Consider the following 24,422-nt stretch of genomic DNA (forward strand, 5'->3'; position numbering starts at 1 on the left):
ATCTGTGGATCTTCTACTCTTTTTATATCTAAATACATGGTAACAGTTGAGAAATAACCAAAGATGAGATGTGGGGTTCACAGTTAAATAATTTCAAAGAGAAAAAGGAACATGTTAAGTCAAAACTTCTAGTGTGTCAAGATATTCATCAAACATTATGCTTGTTAGAAAATACTTGTTCATTTTTGCTTAAAGAGGAAATAGCTTTTATTATTCACACACATGGACACATGTATTGTTTCAATATCAAAATTTGATGGGCAGGATTACTATGTAAACTCAAAGCTTCCTATTCTGACTAAATCCGAAGTTTATAAATGTTAAAAAGATTAGTTTATCCCCAATCATTGTTCTGCAACCTAATTACAGACTGTCCCTTTAAGGTGTTTAAATAAAAATATATGTGGGTATAATCTCATGAATTAAAAAATAGCAACCTCCATTAAAAAAAAAAGATACAAAATTTTAGATTGGGTTCCTCCCCTTTAGAAATTAGACAACTTCTCTTGAGTCTTTCTCCCTGTGTACAATGCCTCCTAGCCTTTGTGGGATTGAAAGAATTTGGTGCCAGAGGCTATGGGTATCATTTTCCTCAAAGTCATTAATCATTATTTGCATAAGGAATCTGTGATATACCATAAAAAGAAGTTTATATTATCAGAGTCTCTATTGCTTAGGACATTTACTAGAACAGATAATACTCTTGTAGCCATGTTGCTGTTTATATTTCCAGTTCTTTAATGGAGTTCTTAACGGCTTTATGAGGTGCGTGCGCTTTCCCTGAGATTTTGTACATGGATCCGTTTCTGCAGTGAAGCCCTAAACCTTTAATCTGGTAATCTTGGGAACACATGTCTTAAAGAAATTAAGGACGGTTTAGAGTATCACATGAAAAATGTACATGTAATGCACCAATTACATGTCGCAAAGAGTCGGACACAACTCAGCAACTCAACAACAACAACGCATCAATGTGAATCTGGCACTTTGTCAAAGTGAACATTACTGATAGATGAATAAAGATGTTTACCATGATATTAAGCAAAATACGGTAGACCTTTCCATCAAACTGATAATAATATACACTCACTGTTCAGTTCAATCCCAGTGTTTCCTCTTTTTGGATTAAAATTAATAGAGTTTCACACTGTGTCTTTAATCTTATCAGAGAGTCTGAAAGTAAACAATAGCGCAGTGTGAGAAACCTTGGCTGTGTAACTCTTAGGCTCTTGGAAACACGCATGGCTTTCTTTTCAGCCCACCCCTAAATCATCCGGACTACCTATTCACTTTACTGGGATTCTCAAAAGAGCAATTAAACACTGCAATAAACAGTTTACGGTCTTTATTGGCGAACTGAAGCGACTTAGCAGCAGCAGCAGCAGTACTAATTGACAAAGCATGCTCATCTGGGTTCTATGTAGCACGGTCATTGTTTTACGTCATTATCATTATTTTCTTATCTGCAAATTCTTCTCAGCATAAAAAGTAAATGGGAGACAAAAATCACACTTTAGAGGAACTCTGCTTACAAGTAGCCTCGGAGATGCCCCTGAGGCTGGGCCCTCCAGGGAGAGCAGGGATTCACCACCTGGCAGAGCTCTGCGTGCCCCGCTCGCTCGCGCCCACCGCCTGAGCTGGGGTCAGAGCGCTCGCCCACGTGCCCAGCGCTCGCGGCCGCGGACAGACCCGGCGGCGCTGCGGCCGGACCCGCCCACCTCGCGGATTGGCCACACGGGCTGGACGGTGCGCGCGCGGGAGGAGGGCTCCGGCGGTGGTCGGCGGGCGCGGGGGAGGGGAAGGCAGGGGGCGGTGCCAGAGGGCCAGGCACCGCCCCCGAACGCCAGGGACCGCCCTGCGCGGCTACACCCGCGGGGCCCACGTGCCCAGCCCGCTTTCCGCGGCGCCGCAGCCCCGGCGCTTTTCTCCGCGCGGACCAAGCGAAGCAGCAGCTGCTTCTTCAGTCTCTCCGAGTTCGCTCCAGCCGCTCGCCCGCCACCGCCTCCTCGGCGCGGACCTCGCACAGCACAGTAAGTTGCCAAGTGTCTGGTGGCGCGGAGGGGCCGCCGGCAGGGGCGGCCTGGGCACCCGGGCCTGAGGGAAAGAGCCAAGACGGGGGCGTCCCGGGCCGCGTCCAGCTGCGCACAGCTGCTGGGAGGCCGCGCTCCGGCTCCTCGGAGACGGGGAGTCCCGGCGCCGCGTTCCCGGCTGCGCCTCGACTCACGCGGTTCCAGGTGCTGGGGAAGCCGGGGGGTGGCCTAGCGCGGCGAAGCCGCGGGTCCCCGTGGCCGCTCGGGTCTCGGGGGTCCCTGGGCACCACCCCCACGTGGCGGGACAGCCAGGCCTTGCCGGCTCTACATGCTGACGGGTCCCCTGGAGGCTCTCGGGTTACCGACAGGACCCCGCTCCGAGCTCTGCAAATCCATTCACACCCTGAGCTGCCGGCAATTGGTGGAACAGGTAAAAATGGTCTGTCGTGGTGTCCGTTTGAGGGAGTTTTAAGTATATGGGTGCAGTTTTAAACCCTTTTGAGATGGGCTAGACTCTTTCAAACCTATTTCATGCCGTCTTTAGCCTTGAACTCCAAATACCCTTCCTGACGTTTTAGGGACTCACTCAGCCTCCGAGTACCCGAGAACTTTGCAACTTTTCAGAGACTGCATCTTAACGATATTTACAAGAAATCCGCTCTCAGAGTTACGTGAGTCGTTTAAGGTGGAAACTACCCAGATTTCAGGGGTAAAAGTTATCAGTTATCCGAACTCTCAAATATTTATGCAGAACTGCCTTCAAAACCGTTTAGGTGACTCGTTTACGCCTGGTAATAAGGTTTATCTAATCATTTCTCAGAAACATTCATCCTTTTAACTGGGGGCTAGGGACGGGGGAGCCTGGTGGGCTGCCGTCTCTGGGGTCGCACGGAGTGGGACACGACTGAAGCGACTTAGCAGCAGCAGCATCGTCAGATTTTATTCAAGCAGAGCTGTCGGAATCCTGGTGGGGACTTGAGATACGAACTTAGTGTGTCTGTGACCTATACCTTAATATTTTTAATTCTTGCTCCAGGCAGTCTTTAAAACTTCTGTCACTTCTTTCCCCACCTCAGCATAAAAATTATTTCGTCAGGAAATTACCAACATTGGTGCCTGTGATATTCTTCTAGAGGATGTACAGGGTAAGAATATGCTAATTTTGTGTTAATGGTTGTTTTCCCTTTTTGTCATATTAAATCCTTTTTTCTTTTAATCGCACTAAAGCCTAACATGAAATGATTTCTCAGTGCAGAAGAACATAAGCATTTTTTAATTTCTCTCCTGAAAAGTTGCTATTTGGCTCCCCTGGATGACTGTGCAAGCCACATTATTTATTAGGGTTTTTCATTTCCTCCCTTGCTCCTCATTTGCTTTCTGTTCTGTGCCTTGAGTAGGGGAACTTCATTACCTTAAGGCACTTTAATCTTTTGGGGTTTGTGACTTAACCTTGAAGACCATGGTGTCTCCAGAGATTCAGTTTCCAGAATCCTTGGCTTCAGTTAACTTAGCCTGTCAGTAAAGCCCTTTTGATTCCAAGGTTTCTAATCATTATCGCTGGATTTAGAGGTTGGAAGGGAAGAGATGGTAGCTATTGGAGTTCTGAAAGTCTGAAAATACTCTGGAGTTTTTTGTCTTGTATGCTCATGTTTTTATCATTGGGACATATCTGTCTGAAGGATTTTGAAGTTCATGTTTCTTGCTTCCCACTGCAAACCTCCTCACCTTCTCTGAGTCGGGGGTGCCTGGTCTCCTTTCTAGAGTGTCCACTTCATTCTCTTCTCTGCCTGCCTTGGGTCATTTATCATTGTTTCTCCTGTCTCTTCTGGCCAGACATGAAGCCTTTCTATGGCCATTTCTTCTCATTTTTAGCCTTAATTTTTCAGATGGACCCTTCCTCTTAATTTCCTTTGGTGACTTCTCTATTGAGCCTAGTTTCTGTCTTCACTTCTGTTTTGTTACATTTGCTTACTGCTCTGTATATCCATATCTATCTCTCTATACATGTATGTATTTTTAAAGTGTTCAGAGCCATCTGCTGGTTTTATCCTGATGCCCTTCAGTGACCAGCTTTCAGAACAGAACCTTGAAAACACCTCGTAGGTTGCTATTTGTTTTATTATTTCCCCAAACAGGATATGAATACATTGATTTCATGGACTGGCTACTTGTAGGCTACTTACTGCAAATCATACATTTAGATCAAAAGCAACATTTTCAGTTGAATATTACTGAAATTAGTACTGTGTGTCCATTTGGCCATGTTGTCACCCAACTGAATTCCGAAAAGCTCAGTTCACTAAGATTACAGTGACATGATGCCACTTGTCTAAATGATTTGAAAACTTAAGTGGTCAACTCATTCCTACACCTTTATCTGAATATTCAAAACCATGTAGATATAGCCTGGATAAGAAAAAGAACACAATGAAATTGTTCTGTTCATTGTTTTCTGTGGTAGTAGCTTTTCATTTTAAAGCCTGGCACATAACATGTGCTTCTTATTGTAGAATGAAAGCCACTGATTTCAGTACTTTAAGAAAGGGTGTTATGTCAGTCTTCAAAGGAAAGTACTGAGTCCCTACTCTGTACCAAGCCTTAGATATCCAAAAGTAATGTGTAGCTCCAATTTTGGAGGCATACTACAATCATTTTACATTCCGGAAACTCGCCATTGATGGATGTTAAGAGTAATTTTTAATTTTGTTGTCATTTTATATAAAGTAACAACACCTGTAAACAGATGAATTCAGTATTGTCTACACCAGAAAGCAAGCAAGGAACACATTCTCTAAAATATGAAGATGATGCTTCTTACTATTCTGTCATCAAAGTACATGTGCGTTGGTGTTTTTGTTTTACTGGTAGTAACAAATTTGTCCCAACTCATCTTACATTGTCCTTTCATTGTCTTTCTGGCTATCTTATAAAATCTGGTATCTGTGGAAATGTTGTACATGCTGTAGACAAAACCAAAGCAACAGTTGGGGGTTCAGCTCCACCAGGCTCTACCTAGTTGATCAGGCTCTAACTAACTGACTTAATCAGAACATGATTTATCTTTTAATTTTTTTGTCCAGTTTAGTAAAAGCTATTTTATATTAATCTGTGGAAGCAAGCAGTATGCTATTATTTGTCACATGCTAATGGACTGTTTTAAACTTTCAGTGTTTCTGAGAATAGCCTCTGCTGCCATTAAGTTAAACTTCTCATCGGTAAGTATAGTCAGTATTGACTTAAGCTTTGAGTTAATGTGTTTTTTGTTTACAAGTCTGGATTTGAACATGTGGGTCACATCTCTTCTGTTCCTATTTAGAATTTTGCTTTGGATATCTTGCCTCAGAAAAATCTGGTTCTCTTGTTTTTCTGGATGTGTATGAATATGAATACTTGGTTGAAAAATCTCGAAGTTTCTTACATCTAAGGTTGATGTGATGACTTAGTGCTGCAAATGTCATGTGTTTAATTTTATGCCATCTCCTTATCCCACTAGAAAAATAAATAAATAAAGCCTACATGCCCACACCTATTCTTGTGCTGCATACTGGCACCTCTGTTCAGAACTTGAGTATTATCTGGGATTCGGCAGTGAGGTGGATGAGATAAGACCATTTTATAACCTTTCTTCCAGGAGCTTGGGGGAAAAAAAAAAAGCCCTGTGTTATACTCATTTTTGGAATAGTTTGTGAACAATACACAACAAAGAATTTTTATGTTCCTTGTTGATTCTTGCTAGTTTTTCCCTCAGTTGTGGAGAAAATTCTTTTCTTTCCTTAGCCCACTCTGGCTTCATCAAGGCTCCCTAAGTCTTCATACAGTCGTACCTTGTACAGGGCTGTTTACACTGTCCAAGCCCACTTCCTTGCAGTGGAGACCTAGTGATCACAGTGGATAGACCTTGATGTCTCCAGGGATGCTGAATAATACTGTAATTAAGATGCTCCCATACTTAAACTGTTGCCCATCTTTATTTTTTTTCCCCAGGTTTTACTGGGTCTTTCCATTTAATAACATATGTTTATCTCTTTAAGAAATCAAATATGACATAAACCTTCAAGCTCACTTTTTGTTCATTCTACTCCTTTGTGGGCAAAAAATGTTATGTGGGATTTGTAACTTGATCTTAATTGAAAGATAAAAGCTGACTGGTTAGGGTCTTGTCTTGACTTGACTCTGATATGTAGCTGTCATCTGGTAAATGATGATAATGATGATAGTCACTAGTGGAATGAATAGTTACTATATATTGAACCATAAGGAAAGAATGGGTTCTCTTTGCATGTTCAGCTTTATTTATTTACTCCCTCAATGTGCACTTGGAGCAGATATTCAGAATGCTCTTCAATTTCTACTTTAAAAAATAATACTAAAATCTCTAGAATTCGAAATACATTTCAGTGTTGAGGATGGCAGATTATCTCTGTATCACATGCAAAGTTTTTTTTTCCCCCCACAATATGTATATCCTTTGAATTGTTCTCCCCACAATCCTCATTCATCCTGTCTGGTTTCTTTAAAAAAAAAAAAAAAAAAAAAGTATCCACTTGGTGGGGTTTTATTTTTGTGAAACTATCATGCAAATTTTATACTTTTTAGCAATTGTATGTGCAACCAAATTACTGAATACTGGTTTGATACATAAGGATTCCCTTGGAATAGGAAATATGACTTTGATTCTGAGAATATCCTAGAAGATAATCCATTTGGAGTCTTCCACAATCGGAAGTTAGCTAATCCATTTTGGATAGGTATGTGTTACATATGGCCCAGCCCGAGAGTCTGTAGTGAAGCAAAGAATAAATCAGTGACTTGGTCCCTATTCCCTGGGCTTTGACCACCCCTGAAGGGTTAATAAGTACACACACAGTGGGACGAGAGTGAGCCATACACACAGCTGAAGGTATCAGGTGGAGAGGTCTGTTCTAAACTTCTCTTTTTCACAGTATGTGTTGTGATCCTGACATAGACTGAACGCGCCATGAATTCCAGGTACTATTGTTGCTGTCAATACCACTATCACTCTTCCTCCAGTTACTCCTTGGTGAAACGTGAGTCACTTAGTCTTGAGTTCTGGTTGAGCATTTATTCACCAAAATTTGCTTGAGGGAAAAGGCAATAATACTTAACTAAATCATTTGGCAGAATTGCCTGTCATTTATTAGCCTGACACTGAAGAAAGTTGTGATCTTTAACTAAAAATTCAAACTATTCTGAGAGGTCTTAGAGGAAAATTAAAACACATAAGAAGATTATGTTTTAGGTGGAAAATTTGAAGAGTAAAATCATTCCAAAAGAGCCGTCGAGTTAAGAACATGAGATTATCCTAACTTCTCACTTTGACAGTTGAGTTGTTCTGTTGGTTAAGCTTGCTGCATTTATGACAAACTTAATGAGTTGCAAACCCATAAGGGACCTTGTCAGGAATATAAAAATCACAAGAGGCCTTCAGCCATCACTCCCACTTTGCTTCTCCTGAAGGAGTCCCTCTGAAGTCCAGGAAAACAGTCCTTGTCTGCAGTTTGGTGTGGGTGCCAGCTTAGACTGGACGGAGGACTGATGAAAAATGCTGGTAGCTGAAGAGATACTTTTCAGTTCCATGTTAGAGAGGGAAGAGATCTTTTGTTAAAAGGAAACACATTCAGTTCAGTTCCTATCATTGACCTGGAAGAAGAAAGAATGTTCTAAAAGAAATTATATAACTGAAAATATATTTATGGTCATCTTTAGCATAGCTCTTGTACTGTACAAGGAGAATTTCTATGAAGACATGGACCTGGGTACCACTGTTTTACCTTCTGAGTTTCAGACTGGTGAATGTACCTTTTCCAAAAAAAATTTGATAATTGTTCTTGAGTGGCAGTGGGTGTGTGTGTGGAGGGCAGAGAGTTGACTTACATCCTCAATCTAATAGGCAAGTCTTTACTTAAAGGAATTTTGGAGTGAATTTATTTCTCCTCGGTAAAAATCACTTCACAGAGTTTTTGTTTAATGGACCTCAAATGCTCTGAATTCCTTTAATCATAATTCTTTATTTACAGTACACTTGGTCCTGCCTTTATAGGCTCATGTATGTCCAATAAATATTACCCATTTTAGATCGTTGGATTGGGCAATGGGTGGAATCTCACTGTATTACGATTTTAAAATAATATATGAATAAATACAATTTTAAATTTCCCCTAAATAAATTAGTAAATAAAAATTTCACAAATGTGTCCTTTGGGTTTTTCCTTCGAGTGGAGCACATATGTACTGAATGAAATTTTCTTTTCATTCAGAAGGACAGCTTTCTTTAGACAGTGATTTTTTTTTTCTCCTAAAATTCCTATATATTCACTCTCATAATGTTCCTCATCTTTTGAAGCAAAGGGTATTTATTATTTTTGCAGGGGGCTTATAGTCCACAGGATATTGGCAATTTACTTAGGTGCTTATCCTGTTAAAAATCCTCATGAAAACTTCCTGATAGGATGTTCTCTGGGAAAAGCCTGTATCCAAAAATTTCAGACTATGCTGTATAGATTTTTAATCTACTTTAATGATCATATTAAACAACATAATTTTGTACTTGTATTTCCATATGCCAAGTTTTAAGTGGCCTCTTTAATTCTGTTGTGATTTGAGCAATTGTCTGGGAGACATTCTTTTCCTGAGGCTGGGGTGAGCTTTGATATTCCATCCTAAGGGCTCGTCAGCATTCTAGAGTGTTTGGGACACATTAGGAATTTACCTTTGTCCCAAGGCAACCTATGCTAGAAAACAAAGGTAAGTTGACTATAATTCATCTGGCAAAGTGAGATTGCTGTTTCTATTTTTAATTTTTGACATTTTACATTGATCTAGACTTTCAGGAAGGAGTTGATAGGAGTAACAGCCTTCATCCAAGTCTAAAACCTCCTGAGAGTTTTTTCATCCCTTTGAAATTAAATGGCCCCGCTGAGTGGAGCCTGGTGGGCTGCCGTCTATGGGGTCGCACAGAGTCGGACATGACTGAAGTGACTTAGCAACAGCAGCTGAGTTTTTTAGTGAGTCTCAGCCCTTGGAGTAAGCGCTGACCATGAACTGTGTGCCGTGTGTGGATGTGTCTGAAGAGGTGAATGAGAGGCGGGCGGGGCTCCTACTTTAGTCTCTATGGAGCTTCATGGTGTTCAGAGTTACTGCTTTCCTCTCTTTGGCTTTTTAATCTGTATTACAAGGGTACATAGACATATTTGGAAGAGAAATCCAAGGTCATATTCTTTTTTGTAGAATCATATTAATGTTTATGATGTGAGGTCCATGCTGTTTATAAGCAGACTCTGAAATATAACTGTGCAACTCCTGAAAGACCAAACAAGTGAATCAGGTGGGAGAACTAATGCTTTTTCAGGTTGAAAAAGCAAAGATTACATTCACTTACTGTCTTTTCTAATGAAAGGCTTCATGACAAGTTTCATACAATTTTCATGAACTGTATTTGAACTACACAGTTCCTTGATATATGGAGAAGGAACTCTTCCTTTAATATTCTTTTAATTCTGATAATGTTTATACTTCCGTAGAAGAAAGAAGAAAGCACACACATGCATGTGAAATGCCCCTACCCCTTGAGAGTTCAAGAATCCCTGAGTTTCACCAAGTGGACACCTAGGGTTCCTGCAATCCAGACTAAGATCCCTGAAATTCAAAACCCATTTCAGCCCCTGGGAAAACTATCTTAGGAGAGTGCCTTTGGGGCATGATGGGGCATTCTCGGTCACACATTCTCCCCTTATTGATATAACATTGCTTGTGGCTGCTGAGAAAGGGCTCAGAGGTCAGGGTGGCCGTGGGGAGCTCTGAGTTGAGGAGCTTGGACAACAACCCAGTGATGACCATTCCCATGTGTGCCATGGTGGAAGCAGTTCCCTGAACTTGAAGGCATACTTTGGACTTGAATTGTCACCAGCATCAAATTCCTCTAGAATTCTCAGAATTCTTCTCTCCAGTTCTCAAATGCACAGATTTCTGTGGACTAGGACCTATGAACCAGTAAATAAATTTGATTCTAAGTTTAGCTTAGATCATTGATGAGTTATAATCACAAATGGGAAGGAAAAAGAATGGATAATTGACTTTCCCTGGTGACTCAGTGGTAAAGAATCTGCCTGCTAATGCAGGGAACACAGGTTTGATCCCTGGTCTGGGAAGAGTCCCTGGAGAAGGAAATGGCAACCCACTCCAGGACTCTTGCCTGGAGAACCCCATGGAGCCTGGCATGCTACAGTCCATGGGGTCGCAGAATTGGACATGACTCATCAACTGAACAACAGCAACAAGAATAATCAGTGCTCTCTTTGCTTGTCTAAAATTGTAACACCTTTAGCATGACATTTAAAATCTAACCTTATGGCTCAATATCATTCTGACATGGATCTTCTTGTGGAAACATCTGAAATTTAATAAAGTTATAGTTTAATAGAACTAAAGAGGTCATAATAAAGACAAATCACTGTAGAGCCTTGTTAGTTTTCAAAGTATAAAATAACTAACTGAAAACTTTTACTTGTTATATTTGTTTAATAAGGTGCCTATGGGCTTCCCAGGTGACTCAGTGGTAAAGAATCCGCCTGCTAGTGCAGGAGACACAGGAGATGCAGGTTTGATCCCTGGGTGGGGAAGATCCCCTGGAGAAGGAAATGGCAACCCACTCCAGTATTCTTGCCTGAGGAATCCCATGGACAGAGGGGTCTGGCGGGCTACAGTCCATGGGGTCACAAAAGAGTCAGGCACAACTGAGTAATTGAGTGCATGCGCATACACACACACACACACACACACACACACACTCTCCCTCTCCCTCTCCCTCTCCCTCTCCCTCCCTCTCCCCCTCTCCCCCTCTCCCCCTCTCTCCCTCCCTCCCTCCCTCTCTCTCTCTCTCTCTCTAAATAGTAGCAAAGCAGAGTGAAGAATTTTTAAGTTGGTTTCTGTATAGAAATGCTTATCTTTTGCAAAACTTGCTTTGTAAGTGGTTCAGGTCGTTAATGTTTTGTTGCTAAAATCCCTCTTTTAAATGCATTACGCTTGTGACACAGTGGGTGTGTAGGCGGAGTAGGATTTGTGTGCAGTATTCATCAAGAAAATAGCACAGAGTGCATTTCCAGGCCGTGGAGAAACACCGTGGTGGGTGTTGATAACATTTGTAGTACTAGAGCTTTGAGAACATGTCCTGGGCTGGGGCCTGTTGTAAACTCTGAAAACTTAGAATTTCACCTTAAAAAAAAATTAGTTTTTCATTAGATGATCATACACGATTAAGGCACAGCATCCTGGAAGTTTGGTTCTACCACTGTGAAGATGGTGAGACACTCTTGTGATAGTTAGTTTTGTATTCCATACTCTCAACGATACACTGAAAGCTGTCTTGTGGGCAGTTTCAGAAGCTTTGGAAGGAAAGCTTGGTTTCCTTTGGTTTCATCTCCCATTCCCCCGGTCAGAGACAGTTACTGAGTTCCTTGCTCTCTGTATGTGCCAAGCACAGTGCTAGGCAGATTCAGAAGGGTAGTAAGCTCCTGAGAATGACATTTTAGAACTTTTAATAGTTTAAGAAACTGAGATCTTATGAGTTGTAACTTATCTGAGGTCAAAACTGCTAGGGGCAGAGTAAGACTTGATTTCGAGTGTTTTGACTTAACAAAAGCACTGATTTCTGTCAGGGCATCCTGCTTTCATAAAAGTAAGTCATAATCACTATAATACACTAAGGTCGTAGGAATTTTATAAATGGGGATCAAAATGCAATTTTAACTTAAAAGTTTTTCTATGTTAAAATTTCTTAGAAATGAACGTATTTGATAAGACATTTTAGTAATAATGATCAGTTTATGATGTGAACAGCTTTGTTAAGTAGCGTATTTTAGCCCCCAAATGTAATCTTAACCTAAAAATAAAAAGACTACACAAGGGTTTCAGCCATCTCATCATTAGGATTTTTGCCTCGTAAGTGGTACTTTTTAAACAAGTTCTGTTTGGAGTGCTGTTCTGCTATCTTAAAAAAAAAAAAAGCTGTTTGGATTTTTACTTTTTCTGATCATAGCTAACAGATGGTTTGCACTTAGTTCAGTGAACCAAACAAAAAAAGAACAGACTGCATAAAATTTCTGTTGACAGTGCATTTTATCTCATTGAAACAGATCATATGAACTTTCTGAATAATGAATAGCATATTTATATTATTCTGATCTTTTTTGCTACTGAGTGCAAAAGAAGTGTGAAAGACAAACGGCCTACCATTATCATTTTAAAAGTTATTCTTGTAAATTCTTTTTCTATACTTACTGCATTGCTAACTCTGTGTTTGTTCCTTGCAAAAAGAATTGTTCCAGCGACTTTGAAAGCATAAGGCACTATTTATCGCCTTGAACTAGTAGACATAGTACCAGATTAATTTTTATGAATTATAAACAGTTGCAGTCTTATATTTGACTTTCTGTTGATTCATCATCACCAGCCCTGTTCATCGCTGGGGGCTGATGCCTCTGTGTGGTGGGAAGGGTGGAGGTATTGGAGACTTAAGGTGGGTATTAGTGAAGCGGAGGTAGCTTGACTAGCGAGGGGTGCAGGGAACATGTGTAGTAGTTTGTACCAACAGTAATTGAAAGTTCAAGACCCTTATGTTTCAGGAATGGGCCTTTATTTCATCACCTATGATTTTAATTCATTACATATCAGACCAGAGAAAGTTTGAGCTATGTAATTTCACTTCTAACTTTGTATGCATGAATCAGAATTCAGACTATTTGCAAGAATTGGAAGAAAAGTGCTCATTTTATTGAATTAAGTATAATTTCTGTTGACTGAAATGAGTGCAAAAATCTTACTTTTTTGCACTCCCCAAAATGATGTGGGTAGAATAATGTTTTAAGGCAGAGAAGAATCATTTTTCTCTAGTATTCTATCCAGCGGAACATGTGCTACAGTTACTTCCTGAATTGGATTTTCCATGGTGTCTTTAAAGGCATAATCTACAGCATTGCTGGTTTTAATAAGCCTTGAGATTCTAGCTCAGAAGAAGCCTCCATACTTCGTTTCAAGCAGAACCATGCCTAACCATTCCACACAGGTGTGTGTGTACGAGTGAGCTGGAGGTTATACATGTGCAGACATTGCTGCAGGAAAATAAAAATTTCCTAACTGGCATCATAAATGACAGATGTTCATATTTAAAAGCAAAACATTGAGACTATCTATAAGTGGAGAAAACATTCAGCATTTTGTCATTAATGACTGAATCCCCAGTACATCTATATAACAGCATAGTTCAGAAAGGAAAATCCCAAGCTTGTCTCAACCCACAGAGAGCATGTAAATATCAAAAACACATAATAGTATTGGTTCTTCCCTGCAAGAGTATGTGAGCTGTCCTTGCAGGACTACTTGGGAGCAGAGCAGCTGTGCACATCCGTGAGGCACCCTTGACCTCACAGGGTCTCCCATTGATTGGGTCCCAATTCCCCAGGTCCAAGCATGTAATGCAAATGAGTAAAACAGGTTAGTGCAGCATAGTAAGGAATGATTGAAAACTGTGGTGAACTAGAGAGCAGTCAATTTTAAAAACACTACATACCCCAAGACATGCATTGGGAGCTGGGAAGAGTGACTGATAAAACAGAAAGAACCAAGCAACAGAGGAATGGATAGGGAAGATGTGTCGTGTATACAATGGAGTATTACTCAGCCATAAAAACGAACAAAATAATGACATTTGCAGCAACATGGATGGACCTAGAGATTGCCTAATACCGAGCGAGTAAGTCAGACAAAAGGACAAATATCATATAATATCACTTATATGTGGAATCTAAAAAAAAAAAAAATGGTACAAATGAACTGGCTTACAAAACAGAAGTAGTGTCACAGATGTAGAAAACAAATGTGGTTACCAAGGGAGGAAGGGTGGGGACGGATAAATAGGGAGATTGGGATTGACATATATACACATATACACTACACTATATATGAAATAATGACCTACTGTATAGCACAAGCAACTCTGTTCAGTACTCTGTAATGACCTGTATGGGAAAAGAATCTGAGAAAGAGTGGATATATGTATATGTATAACCGATTGCTCTGCTACAGCAGAAACTAACACAACATTGTAAATCAACTGTACTCCAATAAAAATTATTTTTAAAAAGTCAAAAGGCAAAAAGAACTGAGCAAAGTTGCTGACCTTGTGAGAATGTTGCATTGTGGAATGAGACTGCAGCCCAGTAAACCCATATTTGTATTCTAGATCTCTTTAAATATGTCAGAACATTGGCATGTATAGCAATTCCAAATCTATTTTCCTTTCTTAAAGAGACACATAGAGAAATACTGGGAAATATTCATATAGCAGCTATTGATGGGACTTGATTCCCTGCAACTGTCTGATTCTGGAATGACCTACATTTTTAGGTTTTCCACATTTTCCTATTCTCTTAAAGATACTTGGAGTGGAAGCAAAACTCAGGGGTTGAATGTCCTTTCCCTGTTTCTTGGATCTCATATTCATCTCTTAGGCTTGCTTCACTATCCTTTCATTCAGCCAAAAATATTCAACTGAAAACTGTCAACTAAAGCCTCATCTCCAAACAGATTCTATTGATATTTTTTCAAATTATGAATCACAGCTTCCTTAAATCTTGGGAGCATAACAGTAATGAGGATAAAGATAGTGGAGACTGATAAATTTTGCTGGCATGAGATAGAAAAAAAAAATCTTCTGTTTGTGTGTGATCTGAATATTCCCAGCATTTACTATTGTGATTTTCTGGGCAAAGTGTGTGCAGGATAGAGCTCTTCTAGTCTTGTGGAAGATTGCCTTATATATGATAGGTAGTTACATTGGTTGACGTTGTATTACTTGCTACTTGGAATGAAATGTTCCATATAGGAGTACAAGGGGGAGGGGAGAGAAAGAGGAATTGCAGTTGTTAATGCAAAAATAGATTTGTTGTACATAGTGAACCTTTAAACTTAAGAGTTTACCAAATCAATAGTTATTTGATCTGAATAATGGATATGTAATGCTGTAATTGGACTCATCGGAAAAGACCCTGGGAAAGATTGAAGGCAGGAGGAGACGGCGACGGCAGAGGATAAGATGGTTGGATGACATCACTCAATGCACATGAGTTTGAGCAAACTCTGGGAGTTGGGGATGGACAGGGAAGCCCGGTGTGCTGCAGTCCGCGGGGTCACAATGAGTTGGACACGACTGAGCGCCTGAACGACAATACTGTCATACCCCATCTATATCATGAGGACATGCCTTGTGGCTTTTTTTTTTTTTCTAGTCGTTGTGAACTTACATGATTATCACTTTTTTAGAAGGTGAGGTTTGTGGGAGGTTTGTGGCAAGATGGACTTTGGTATAAAATAACTACCTATTATCTGACTATTGGTTTATACCTATGCAGAAAATCATGAGAAACTTAATCAGTCACAAAAAAAGAAATTATATCATTTAATAATAGAACCTGAGTTGGCAGACCAGGTAATTTAGCTAACACCCTTTTAACTAAACCTGATTCCCCACATTTCTGAATCATTCTGAATCATGTGTCCTCTGTTTAAAATGACAGTAACCTGACACCTTTCTTGGAAGGCAGCTGCTAATGTGTAGCAACACTGTTAGGTAGGGAGTGCTGCCTGGTATTGGGTAGTGTCTTACTCTTTTTATTGTTGCTGTTTAGTTGCTCAGTCATGCAACTGAGCGGCCCCATGGACTGTAACCCACCAGGCTCCTCTGTCCATGGGATTCTCCAGGCAAGAATACTGGAGTGGGTTGCCATTTCCTTCTCCAGGGCATCTTCCTGACTCAGGGATCAAACCCGCATTTCCTGCATTGATAGCAGATTCCACTGAGCCACCACGGAAGCCAGCACACTTTTTACAGTATATCCTTTATTTGTAGTTTTGTCTTCTGTTATAATATGGATAGAGTCCTTGTCTTCTTACACATAGCCAGTCACATATATGAAGAAAGTTATCATCTCTTCTCTAAGACTCCCCCCCAAGAATGAAAAAAAGGAAAATGTGGAAATATGACCAACTTATATTTCTAAAGCTCTTTGCCCAAAGCTTTTCTTGTTCACTTAAACTTTATATCACTTCTGTAACATCTGTTTCTAAGATGGGATGACTGAGAATCCAGGGACTTGCCCAGATAATGGCTGGTAACTCGCAGAATTAACTGGCTACACTCAGAGCAGAGTTCCCTCTCTGGGACCCCTCTCCATCCCTGCTTATCATGGCTCAACACCTGCAGTGCTTCTAAGTCCCTTCAAGTCATGACATGGTTTCCCGAGCCCTCACCCTATCCTGGTCACTCTTCACTGGATGTACTCGGCCAGCATTCAAGAAAAAGATGGTGGCCACAGACAAGTATCCATCCATTCAGGAAATACTTGAGTGACTGCTTTGCACCAGGCATTCCCTAGGCATTTGGGGGTACACCAGTAAACAAAGCAGTCAAATGAAATTCTTGCCCCTGTGAAGCTTATCTTCTGAGGGTTTCCAACCGGAGTCAGGCCCCTGCCGCCACAACCAGCAGCCAAGAGGAGTTTGAAACGGGACTGGAGAATTGGAGTAGCCGGTTCTGAGCTCTTAAGAAGTAAAATGGGAATTCTATTGTTGTTCAGTCACTCAGTCATTTCTGACTCTGCGACCCCATGGACTGTAGCACACCAGGCTTCCCTGCCCGTCACCATCTCCTGGAGCTCACCCAAACTCATGTCTGTTGAGTTGATGATGCTGTTCAGCCATCTCATCCTCTGTCACCCCCTTCGCCTCATGCCTTCAGTCTTTTCAGCATCAGGGTCTTTTCCAATGAGTTGGCTCTTCACATCAGGTGGCCAAAGTATTGGAGCTTCAGCTTCAGCATCAGTCCTTCCAACAAATATTCAGGGTTGATTTCCTTTAGAATTGACTGGTTTGATCTCCTTGCTGTCCAAAGGACTCGCAAGAGTCTTCTCCAGCACGGTTTGAAAGCACCAACTCTTAGGCACCTTCTTTATGGTCCAACTCTCAAACATCTGTACATGACTACTGGAAAAACCTATATGAAAACTTAAAATGATGTATTAAATAAGAATTATAGTATCTCTGCTTGTGTCTCCCTTTCCATGCCTTCAAACAGATTCCTTCTGTGGACTGAGAAAATAATGTTGGCTTCTACTGAATTATACCAATTTATTTCCAGGCACAAAATGAGATCACAGAACAACTTTTGGTAATAGGAGAGAAAGGTCTCTGATATTATCAGAAGCCATTTGAAATAAAATCTAAGCAAAATGAAAACATGAAAGATGTGATTTGTAGGGCCTAAGACTTTATTTGTTCTGGGATACGTTTTGAATTCAGACATATGAGAAGAACTAAGGATCTTAGATATTTGAGAACCCAAGAGATGGATAAGGAATGAACCAGATAAATTGCAAAATGAATACAATGTTTCAGAAAATGTTGCATGTTTTTATAAAAATCATAAAATTTTCAGGAAGCCTTTTTTTATGGGATTGTTTGAACTTTTTGTAGCTAGAAGTAATGAGTTTTACTATATGTTAGAATTTAAATACAGACATAAGTTATGATACGTCTGTGGTTCATCGGTCCTTGTAAAATGTCCCCAATGCTTAAATTTTAATAACTATTACAGTTTCAATCTTAAGGTAGTAGTGGTTCATGAATTTGGAAGGTTAAATGCTACTGGAGATGAGATGAGGTTTTAAAATTCCAAAGCCTGCCAGATACATTTTTGATATCTGGGTGATGCCCTTCATCATGGGCTGGGTCTTAACTTAGATGGTCTGCCAGGAGCCTGGGAGCAGCTGGAATCTTGCTTTTCTTCATATGCTGCTGCTGCTAAGTTGCTTCAGTCGTGTCCGACTCTGTGCGACCCCATAGACGGCAGCCCACTAGGCTCCTCTGTCCCTGGGATTCTCCAGGCAAGAATACTGGAGTGGGTTGCCATTTCCTTCTTCAAGGTGTGAAAGTGAAAAGTGAAAGTGAAGTCGCTCAGTTGTGCCTGACTCTTAGTGACCCCATGGACTGCAGCCTACCAGGCTCCTCCGTCCATGGGATTTTCCAGGCAGGAGTACTGGAGTGGGTTGCCATTGCCTTCTCCGATTTCTTCATATAGAAGTGGCTATATGGCAGAGAAAAAAAACGGGCATGAGCTTTGGAGCTATGCAGAACTTGGCTTCATATCTAGCTCTGTGATTTTGAGCAAGTTCCTTAACACCTCTGAGCCTCAGTCTCATCACCTGTGAATGGACAGCATTTCCTCTGAGGTGGTCATGAGGATTAAATAATGTATGTCAAGTGCCCAGAACATAATAGAGCAATGAATGACCCCAATTATTACTTTTTATTTTCATTTCCCAGAGCCTGTGGTAAATGGCCTTGCTTATAAATGAAGTCCTTATTCAATGGGTTTTTTTCTTTTTTTTTTTCTCTCCAGAGAATAGTGTCGAGTGTTGACTCCTTTTTTTTTCTTTTTCCCCTGCAAGGGGAAAACTAAACTAAAGGAGCAGTATCCCGTAGCTCTGTCGATTCTGAGGTTCTCTTCAGCAAGCTATCTTGAGCTGCATGATGTAATTGTTAGCTAACCTTGGCTTTTAACCAAGCCGTGGCGACAAGTTTCTTTCCTTAAGGCATGCTCTAGATAGTATTTCATCTCAGTTTAGAATGTGTACTTCATAACTGGACTATTTGTTGGCAGAGAACTGCCTGTGCTTCACTGCAGGACATGTTGGTGAGCTCTTTGCTCGTCCAAGCACTGTCTCCTCTGTGCAGGAGACAGAGAGCATGGGAACTCTGAGCTCCGAAAGGAAGACACGCTTCGCGCTTGTCTCCATAGGTGGCACAAAGCTGCCAAAACTTCAGCAGCGGTAACAAAATAGAAACATTGTGAGACTTGATTCCTTTGCTTCTGAAAGGCTCATGCCTATAGTATATCTTACTGTGGAGAGTCAGACTTGATTTAGTGGCCTGACTTTGCTCCATGCTAGCGGATACTTCACCTCTCTAAACTTTGGTTTTCTCAACAGAAATTACTTTCACCTCAGAAAATTAAACATATTTTAGCATCTTTTTCAGTTCAAGCGTGTGCGGTAATTCCCAGAGGGGTTGTGTGATGACACAACACAAAGTTTCTGCCTCGCAGGCTTATCAAATGCATATGTGTCGGGGATGGGGTGATAAGCCAAATACATGCAGTGCACCAATCCGGGGCATAGATGATGAATGCCGTCCAGAGACATGGATGTGTCAGCAGACCATAGTGGGCTCTTGAAAGAGGGGTCTCTTCTGCTTGAGGGGATCATGAGGAAGTTTTATGAGGAAGACAGGATTTGAAAAGGATCTTGAGAAAGGAGTAAAGGGATATGTATTGGGTTGGCCAAAAATGTTCATTCGGGATTTTCATAAGATGTTACAGAAAAATCCAAACAAACGTTTTAACCAACCCAATACAAACAGAGATTGAGGCTTGAAAGGCATTCTTGATGGGGAAACAGCAAAGAACTCTGAAAAGTGTGAGATCTCTTGGCAAAAGAGCACACACTTCTCTTTGACCAAAGATAGAATGTAAGGGAATGGGAGGCGGCAGGAAAGGACAGAGAAGAGGAATCACAGTGATAGCTCACGGTTTCTGAGCGCCTACTGCGTGCCAGGCACTGATTTAATCCTAAAGAAGAGAAGGATGGACACACAGATTGGGTCATAGTTTGGACTGTGGATGATGAGATAAAGAGTTTGTAATTTGGTTGGAAGTGAGGTGTCTGAATTGCAGGAAGGAATAATTGAGCTCCTGTGAAGTGAGAACCATGAATGAACTGAGGTTATAGCAATAAGAAGGGTGTTCACAGAAAGTTTTAATTGAGGTGACCAAGCGTATTGGAAGTCCCCCACTACAAAAAAAGTGAAGTCGCCATAGGCAGTAGTCTTAGTGTTTTCTTATCTGTAAATTCCAGGTCTTTGAAAAAAGAGGATATATTTTAGAGTATTATGTTAGTTTATTTTATACTCCATTGTTGATTTGTGAGCACACAAGTGCTATATAAAAATTTACAGTATCTTAAAAGCAAATCAATTCTGTTACCCGCTTAAAGGTTACTTAAATTTTTAACCTGGAGTCAAAATGCATGTTACCGAAATGACCCACTGTAAACCCATTTCAGGCTTAGCATGTTTTAGATACAATTTAATTTCGAAAGAAAACACATAGTACATGATGGTATTTACTCTTACTAGTTTGTTGACATTATTGATTAGGCTAATATATGCCAGGTAACTGCATTTTTCCCCTCTTTATCTTTTTTTTGTACTCCTTGAGCTTTTTACAGTCCTTACCTTCTAGGAAAAACTTACTCCAAATATGAAATTGTATCATTTTGATAGAGGGAGGCTGAAAACATATTTACAACTTCAGAAAAAGTGCAGAGAAGTCCTTATAGAATTTAGGCAAGATTTGACTTGCTTTCTGCTTCTCCGCACGCACAGAAGAGCTTGTGAATGGCCCGTGTTTGTTCTCTGTGATTGACAGGAAAGCAGGACTGGAAATAGTTCACACCAGAGTAATTTGTCAGGATGGGGATCGTTTCTCGACGGTTCACTCTAGGCATGCTGTTTCCCTCCTGTTAGCTTTGTCACCTTCTTGGTTAAGGACTCACACTGAGGGAATTCTGCTGTTGGACCCCCGCAGAATCGCCACCCATCCAGGGGTCCCAGGACCCTGGGCCAGACCTGCCCACTGAGAAGACAGCCCAGAGGTGATGCCAGGGGAACGAAGGGCCTCTCTCCGGCTCTCTGGCAGCACAGCTTTCATTACCAGAGAGTGCTGGGAGACGTTTGGCTGAGGAGGAAGGCTCGAGGAGAAGCCTTGAAGCAAGCCCAGCTTTTTTACTTTGTGTCCCTGCCCAGAATGATGCATGGGCTAGCGGGTAGCCAATTAGGAAAGGTCAAAATGAAACCCACATGTGAGGGTGCGTTTCTTAATGCTTTCATTTCCCCGCTTTCTGCTGGGGCCTTCTTTCAGGAGATACGACCCAGTGGCCATGCTCAGGGAAATTGTGTTTGGAATTCCTTTTAACTGAAGCTACAGAATATCGTTGAGGCTGTGCCCTAAAGACTGTTGTGGTGGTAGCAACACAACCTCTTGGGCAAGGGGATGCAAATGATCCAGGGTCTGCCGGGGCCCCGAGAGATGAGAAGCCTTGCTGGCCGCAGAGAAGCAGGGCTGAGCCTGTGTGCTGGGACTGAGTGCTCTCTGCGCTCCTTTGACGCCCTGGTAGTTGGTCAGGAGGGGGCAGGATCCTTACTCTGTCCTACCGTATTTTCTCAGATGTTTGTCTTCAACACCTCCTGTTATTACCTGGGCGCACACACGGACACCTGAAATCAAGACTAGGTTCTCGGCTTCTCAGAGCCACAGGATGCCACTAGGAACAAGCTCTTGGCGTATGTGTTAAGTTGTCCTGTGCTTACTTGGCTGTGTACAGCAATAGCATTTTATTGGAAGTGGAAAAATTACCAAAAATTATTGATTGGGGCAAGGATCAAAGATGACTCAGAAGTAGACTCTCTCCCTGCACCTAGATAAAGTTGTAACCCAGCATGGAACCATGTTTCTGTGTATTCCCCGCCCCCGTATTTTTGCTCCATTTATGTTGTTATCCTTTCAGCCCACCAGAGAAGTTTGCTTTAATTTTTCAAGCTGAATAATATCCTTCACTGAGTGCTTTCTATGTGCTAGGCCCTTGGTCTGCTCCATTAGAAATAATATTTTGGTTAGAAGCATTTCTCTATTTGAAGAAAAGGGAAATGTTTAGAAGTCTTTTTAAAAGCCAAATAAACAGACTCTAGAATATGAAACAAGAAAGTGGCCCAAAATTGTGGTTGTTGTTATTAGTATTTGTTGCATTTTTTTTTCTAATGCCTCAGTAAATTATCTTTACACCCACAGAAAGCTGTCCTAGACAAAGGACACTACACAGATATGAGTTTGGAGAACTGTGGGAGTGTGGCAAGTCCGGAGGGAGGCACAAGTGATAATCCAGAAAGATTTGTTTGCCAGATTTAACTTGTCAATGAACTGCTTACCTTCAAATGATCATGGTAGAATCCTGCATTCTGTGCGCTCTGGTAGGGAATGAATGCATGTGAGCTTGTGTTCAGAGGACATTAAGCAACTGGATGGTGTGAGGGCTGAAGATGATGAAACATTTTGCTGGTTACAAACAGCGACCTTCCCGCAAGCAGGATCGTTGGAACCTTCCTGTGAAAGATTCTTAAACAAACTTGGTCTTTGTTGACGTTAGATAAATAAAATAGAGAAGCTGAGTAGTACAAGTTTAAGGAATTCAAGAATTTGCACGAGCTCTACTTTTTGGGAATATTCATAAAATGTTTGTCTTTTGGTGACATGGAAATCATTTGCTTAAACCTTAGAACTTTCCCTAATGACCATCTAGCAGACTCCGTCTATGTATTTAAAAGTCAGATTTATAAATACTCAAGAGAAAATATGAAAATAATTTCATGGACTGTGCTGCTTAATTGCCCAGACATGTCTGACTCTTTGTGACCCCCTGGATGGTAGCCCACCAGGCTCCTCTGTCCATGGGATTTTCCAAGTAAGAATACTGGAGTAGGTTGCTATTTCTTTCTCCAGGTGATCTCCCTGACCCAGGGATCGAACCTATGTCTCCTGCATTGGCAGGTGGGTTCTTTACCACTGAGCCACCTGCGATGTCCCATGGCCTGTATGTAACCCTAACAGGTAATACTATTTAGAAAGAAGGAAATGCAAATAGAGTTGTGCCTCTATACTTACGAATGCTGAACCCAAGAACAGGGACCCTGTGAATATGCAGGGTGGGTTATAGGACTCGTGTATCTGTGGATTTGGGTAGCTGTGGCTGGTCCTGGAACCAATCTCCTGAGGATACCTATGGACAACTGTACAATCAAAACCCTAGTCAGACCATGAATACTCAGAGTGAGGACTGAGAAGGGCACACAGCAGGAAGGTTCACGGTGATTGTTGCAGGAGTTCGAGGGGCTCAGACTTCAAAGATGGGAGAAAAACATATGAATCTGTGGAAAAGAGCCCAGGAACATTTGAGCTGAATCTTTATGAAATATTTAATCAGGAAGGAGAAGAAAAGCAGACCTTGGAGTGGTAGCAGTAGATGACTGAGGGAAGGCAGAGGTGCTTTTGTGTTCAGGAGAAAGTTGGCTTTCTGAGAAGAAAAGAAGATAGATACCCAAAAAGAAGCTGAGGCCCAAGTGGGTAAGAAAGAATGCAGCTGCTTTAAACTAGCTCACAAAAAAACAACAACAAAAAGTAGCTCACAGTTTCAGACCTTGATGAGTCACATCTTGCAATATTAAAATAATTTGTAGATATGAGTCTGGAGTGATCATCTGTCATCTTGGAGGCACCCTGTACTCCAAGAAAGGGAGCACACAAAGGAAAGAATCACTAACCCTTGTCTTCAAAACAGAGACCAGTGCAGATCCGGAAACCACAGATCAGGGAGCTGGATACAGTCCATCAGCGAAATTCTAGGACTGTGTGGTGCATTCTTGGAGAAAAAGTGACCACTTCCCAAAAAGCATTGTGAGTTCACCAAGAACAGTTATGCCTAACAAACTCCATACCCACTTTTTAACCTGTTATGAGAATGGTGGATTTTAAAAGTTTAAGCATGATAATTAGCATTTTGGCAAAGCATTGAATATCATGTGTTGTGATAACCTTGGGCTAAGCTGGAGAGAAATGTGGATATCTAGCTGTTTGCACAGTATACTGAAATTGTTGCTGAGTGGGTCGATAATGGCTCGGAGCGACGGTGGTGGTGGCGTGCCACGGTACTGTGTCCTTCGCCCTGTCGCATTTTATCATTTACTTGGATTAGGATAGAAGTCATGCTGGTTAAATTTGCAGTGACATGAAGATAGGTAAGATGCTTGATACTCTGATGTATAGATTTGTGTTACATAGAATCCCAAATAATATGAAACTTAAAATTCTGAACTGAGGTTTGAAAGTAATCAGTGAAACAAAATGGAATCATGAAGACAGTCGATGTAGATGACTTTGAGAAAAAAAGACCTGAAGGTTTTAGCTGGCTACAAACCAAGTATGAGTCATTCATTCAGTGAACATATGTGTACTGACACCTCTCCTTTCTATTTCTATCACTGTGAGTATACTGGGAATGCAGCAAATCAATAAAATACAGACCTTGCTTTCCAGAAACTTAGTGTAAAGGAATGTATTGGTTTCTGAGGGCTGCCATTAAAAAGTACCACAAACTGGGTGGCTTAAAATAACCAAAAAAATGGGGATTTCCCTGGTGGTCCAGTGGTTAAGGCTCA

The 24,422-nt window shown here is 41.2% G+C and overlaps 1 protein-coding gene across 7 annotated transcripts in view; it reads left to right on the forward strand.

Moving 5' to 3' along the window:
* Positions 1-1,853: 1,853 nt before the first annotated feature.
* Positions 1,854-24,422, forward strand: part of SLC7A2 (solute carrier family 7 member 2) — a 72,391-nt gene continuing 49,822 nt past the window's right edge. For 2 of the 7 annotated variants that reach the window (XM_055567282.1, XM_055567277.1), the window contains exons 1-2: positions 1,854-2,030; positions 5,199-5,245. In XM_055567282.1, coding sequence (XP_055423257.1) covers position 2,030; positions 5,199-5,245 — 48 coding nt within the window. In that variant the 5' untranslated portion in view covers positions 1,854-2,029. Of the gene's footprint in view, positions 2,031-2,608; positions 2,702-3,106; positions 3,176-5,198; positions 5,246-24,422 lie in introns of all 7 variants that reach the window. The other 5 variants (XR_008710101.1, XM_055567276.1, XM_055567281.1 and 2 more) reach the window with 4 other exon arrangements.

Source organism: Bubalus kerabau, chromosome 2 (assembly GCF_029407905.1).
Source record: "Bubalus kerabau isolate K-KA32 ecotype Philippines breed swamp buffalo chromosome 2, PCC_UOA_SB_1v2, whole genome shotgun sequence".
NCBI lineage: Eukaryota > Metazoa > Chordata > Mammalia > Artiodactyla > Bovidae > Bubalus > Bubalus kerabau.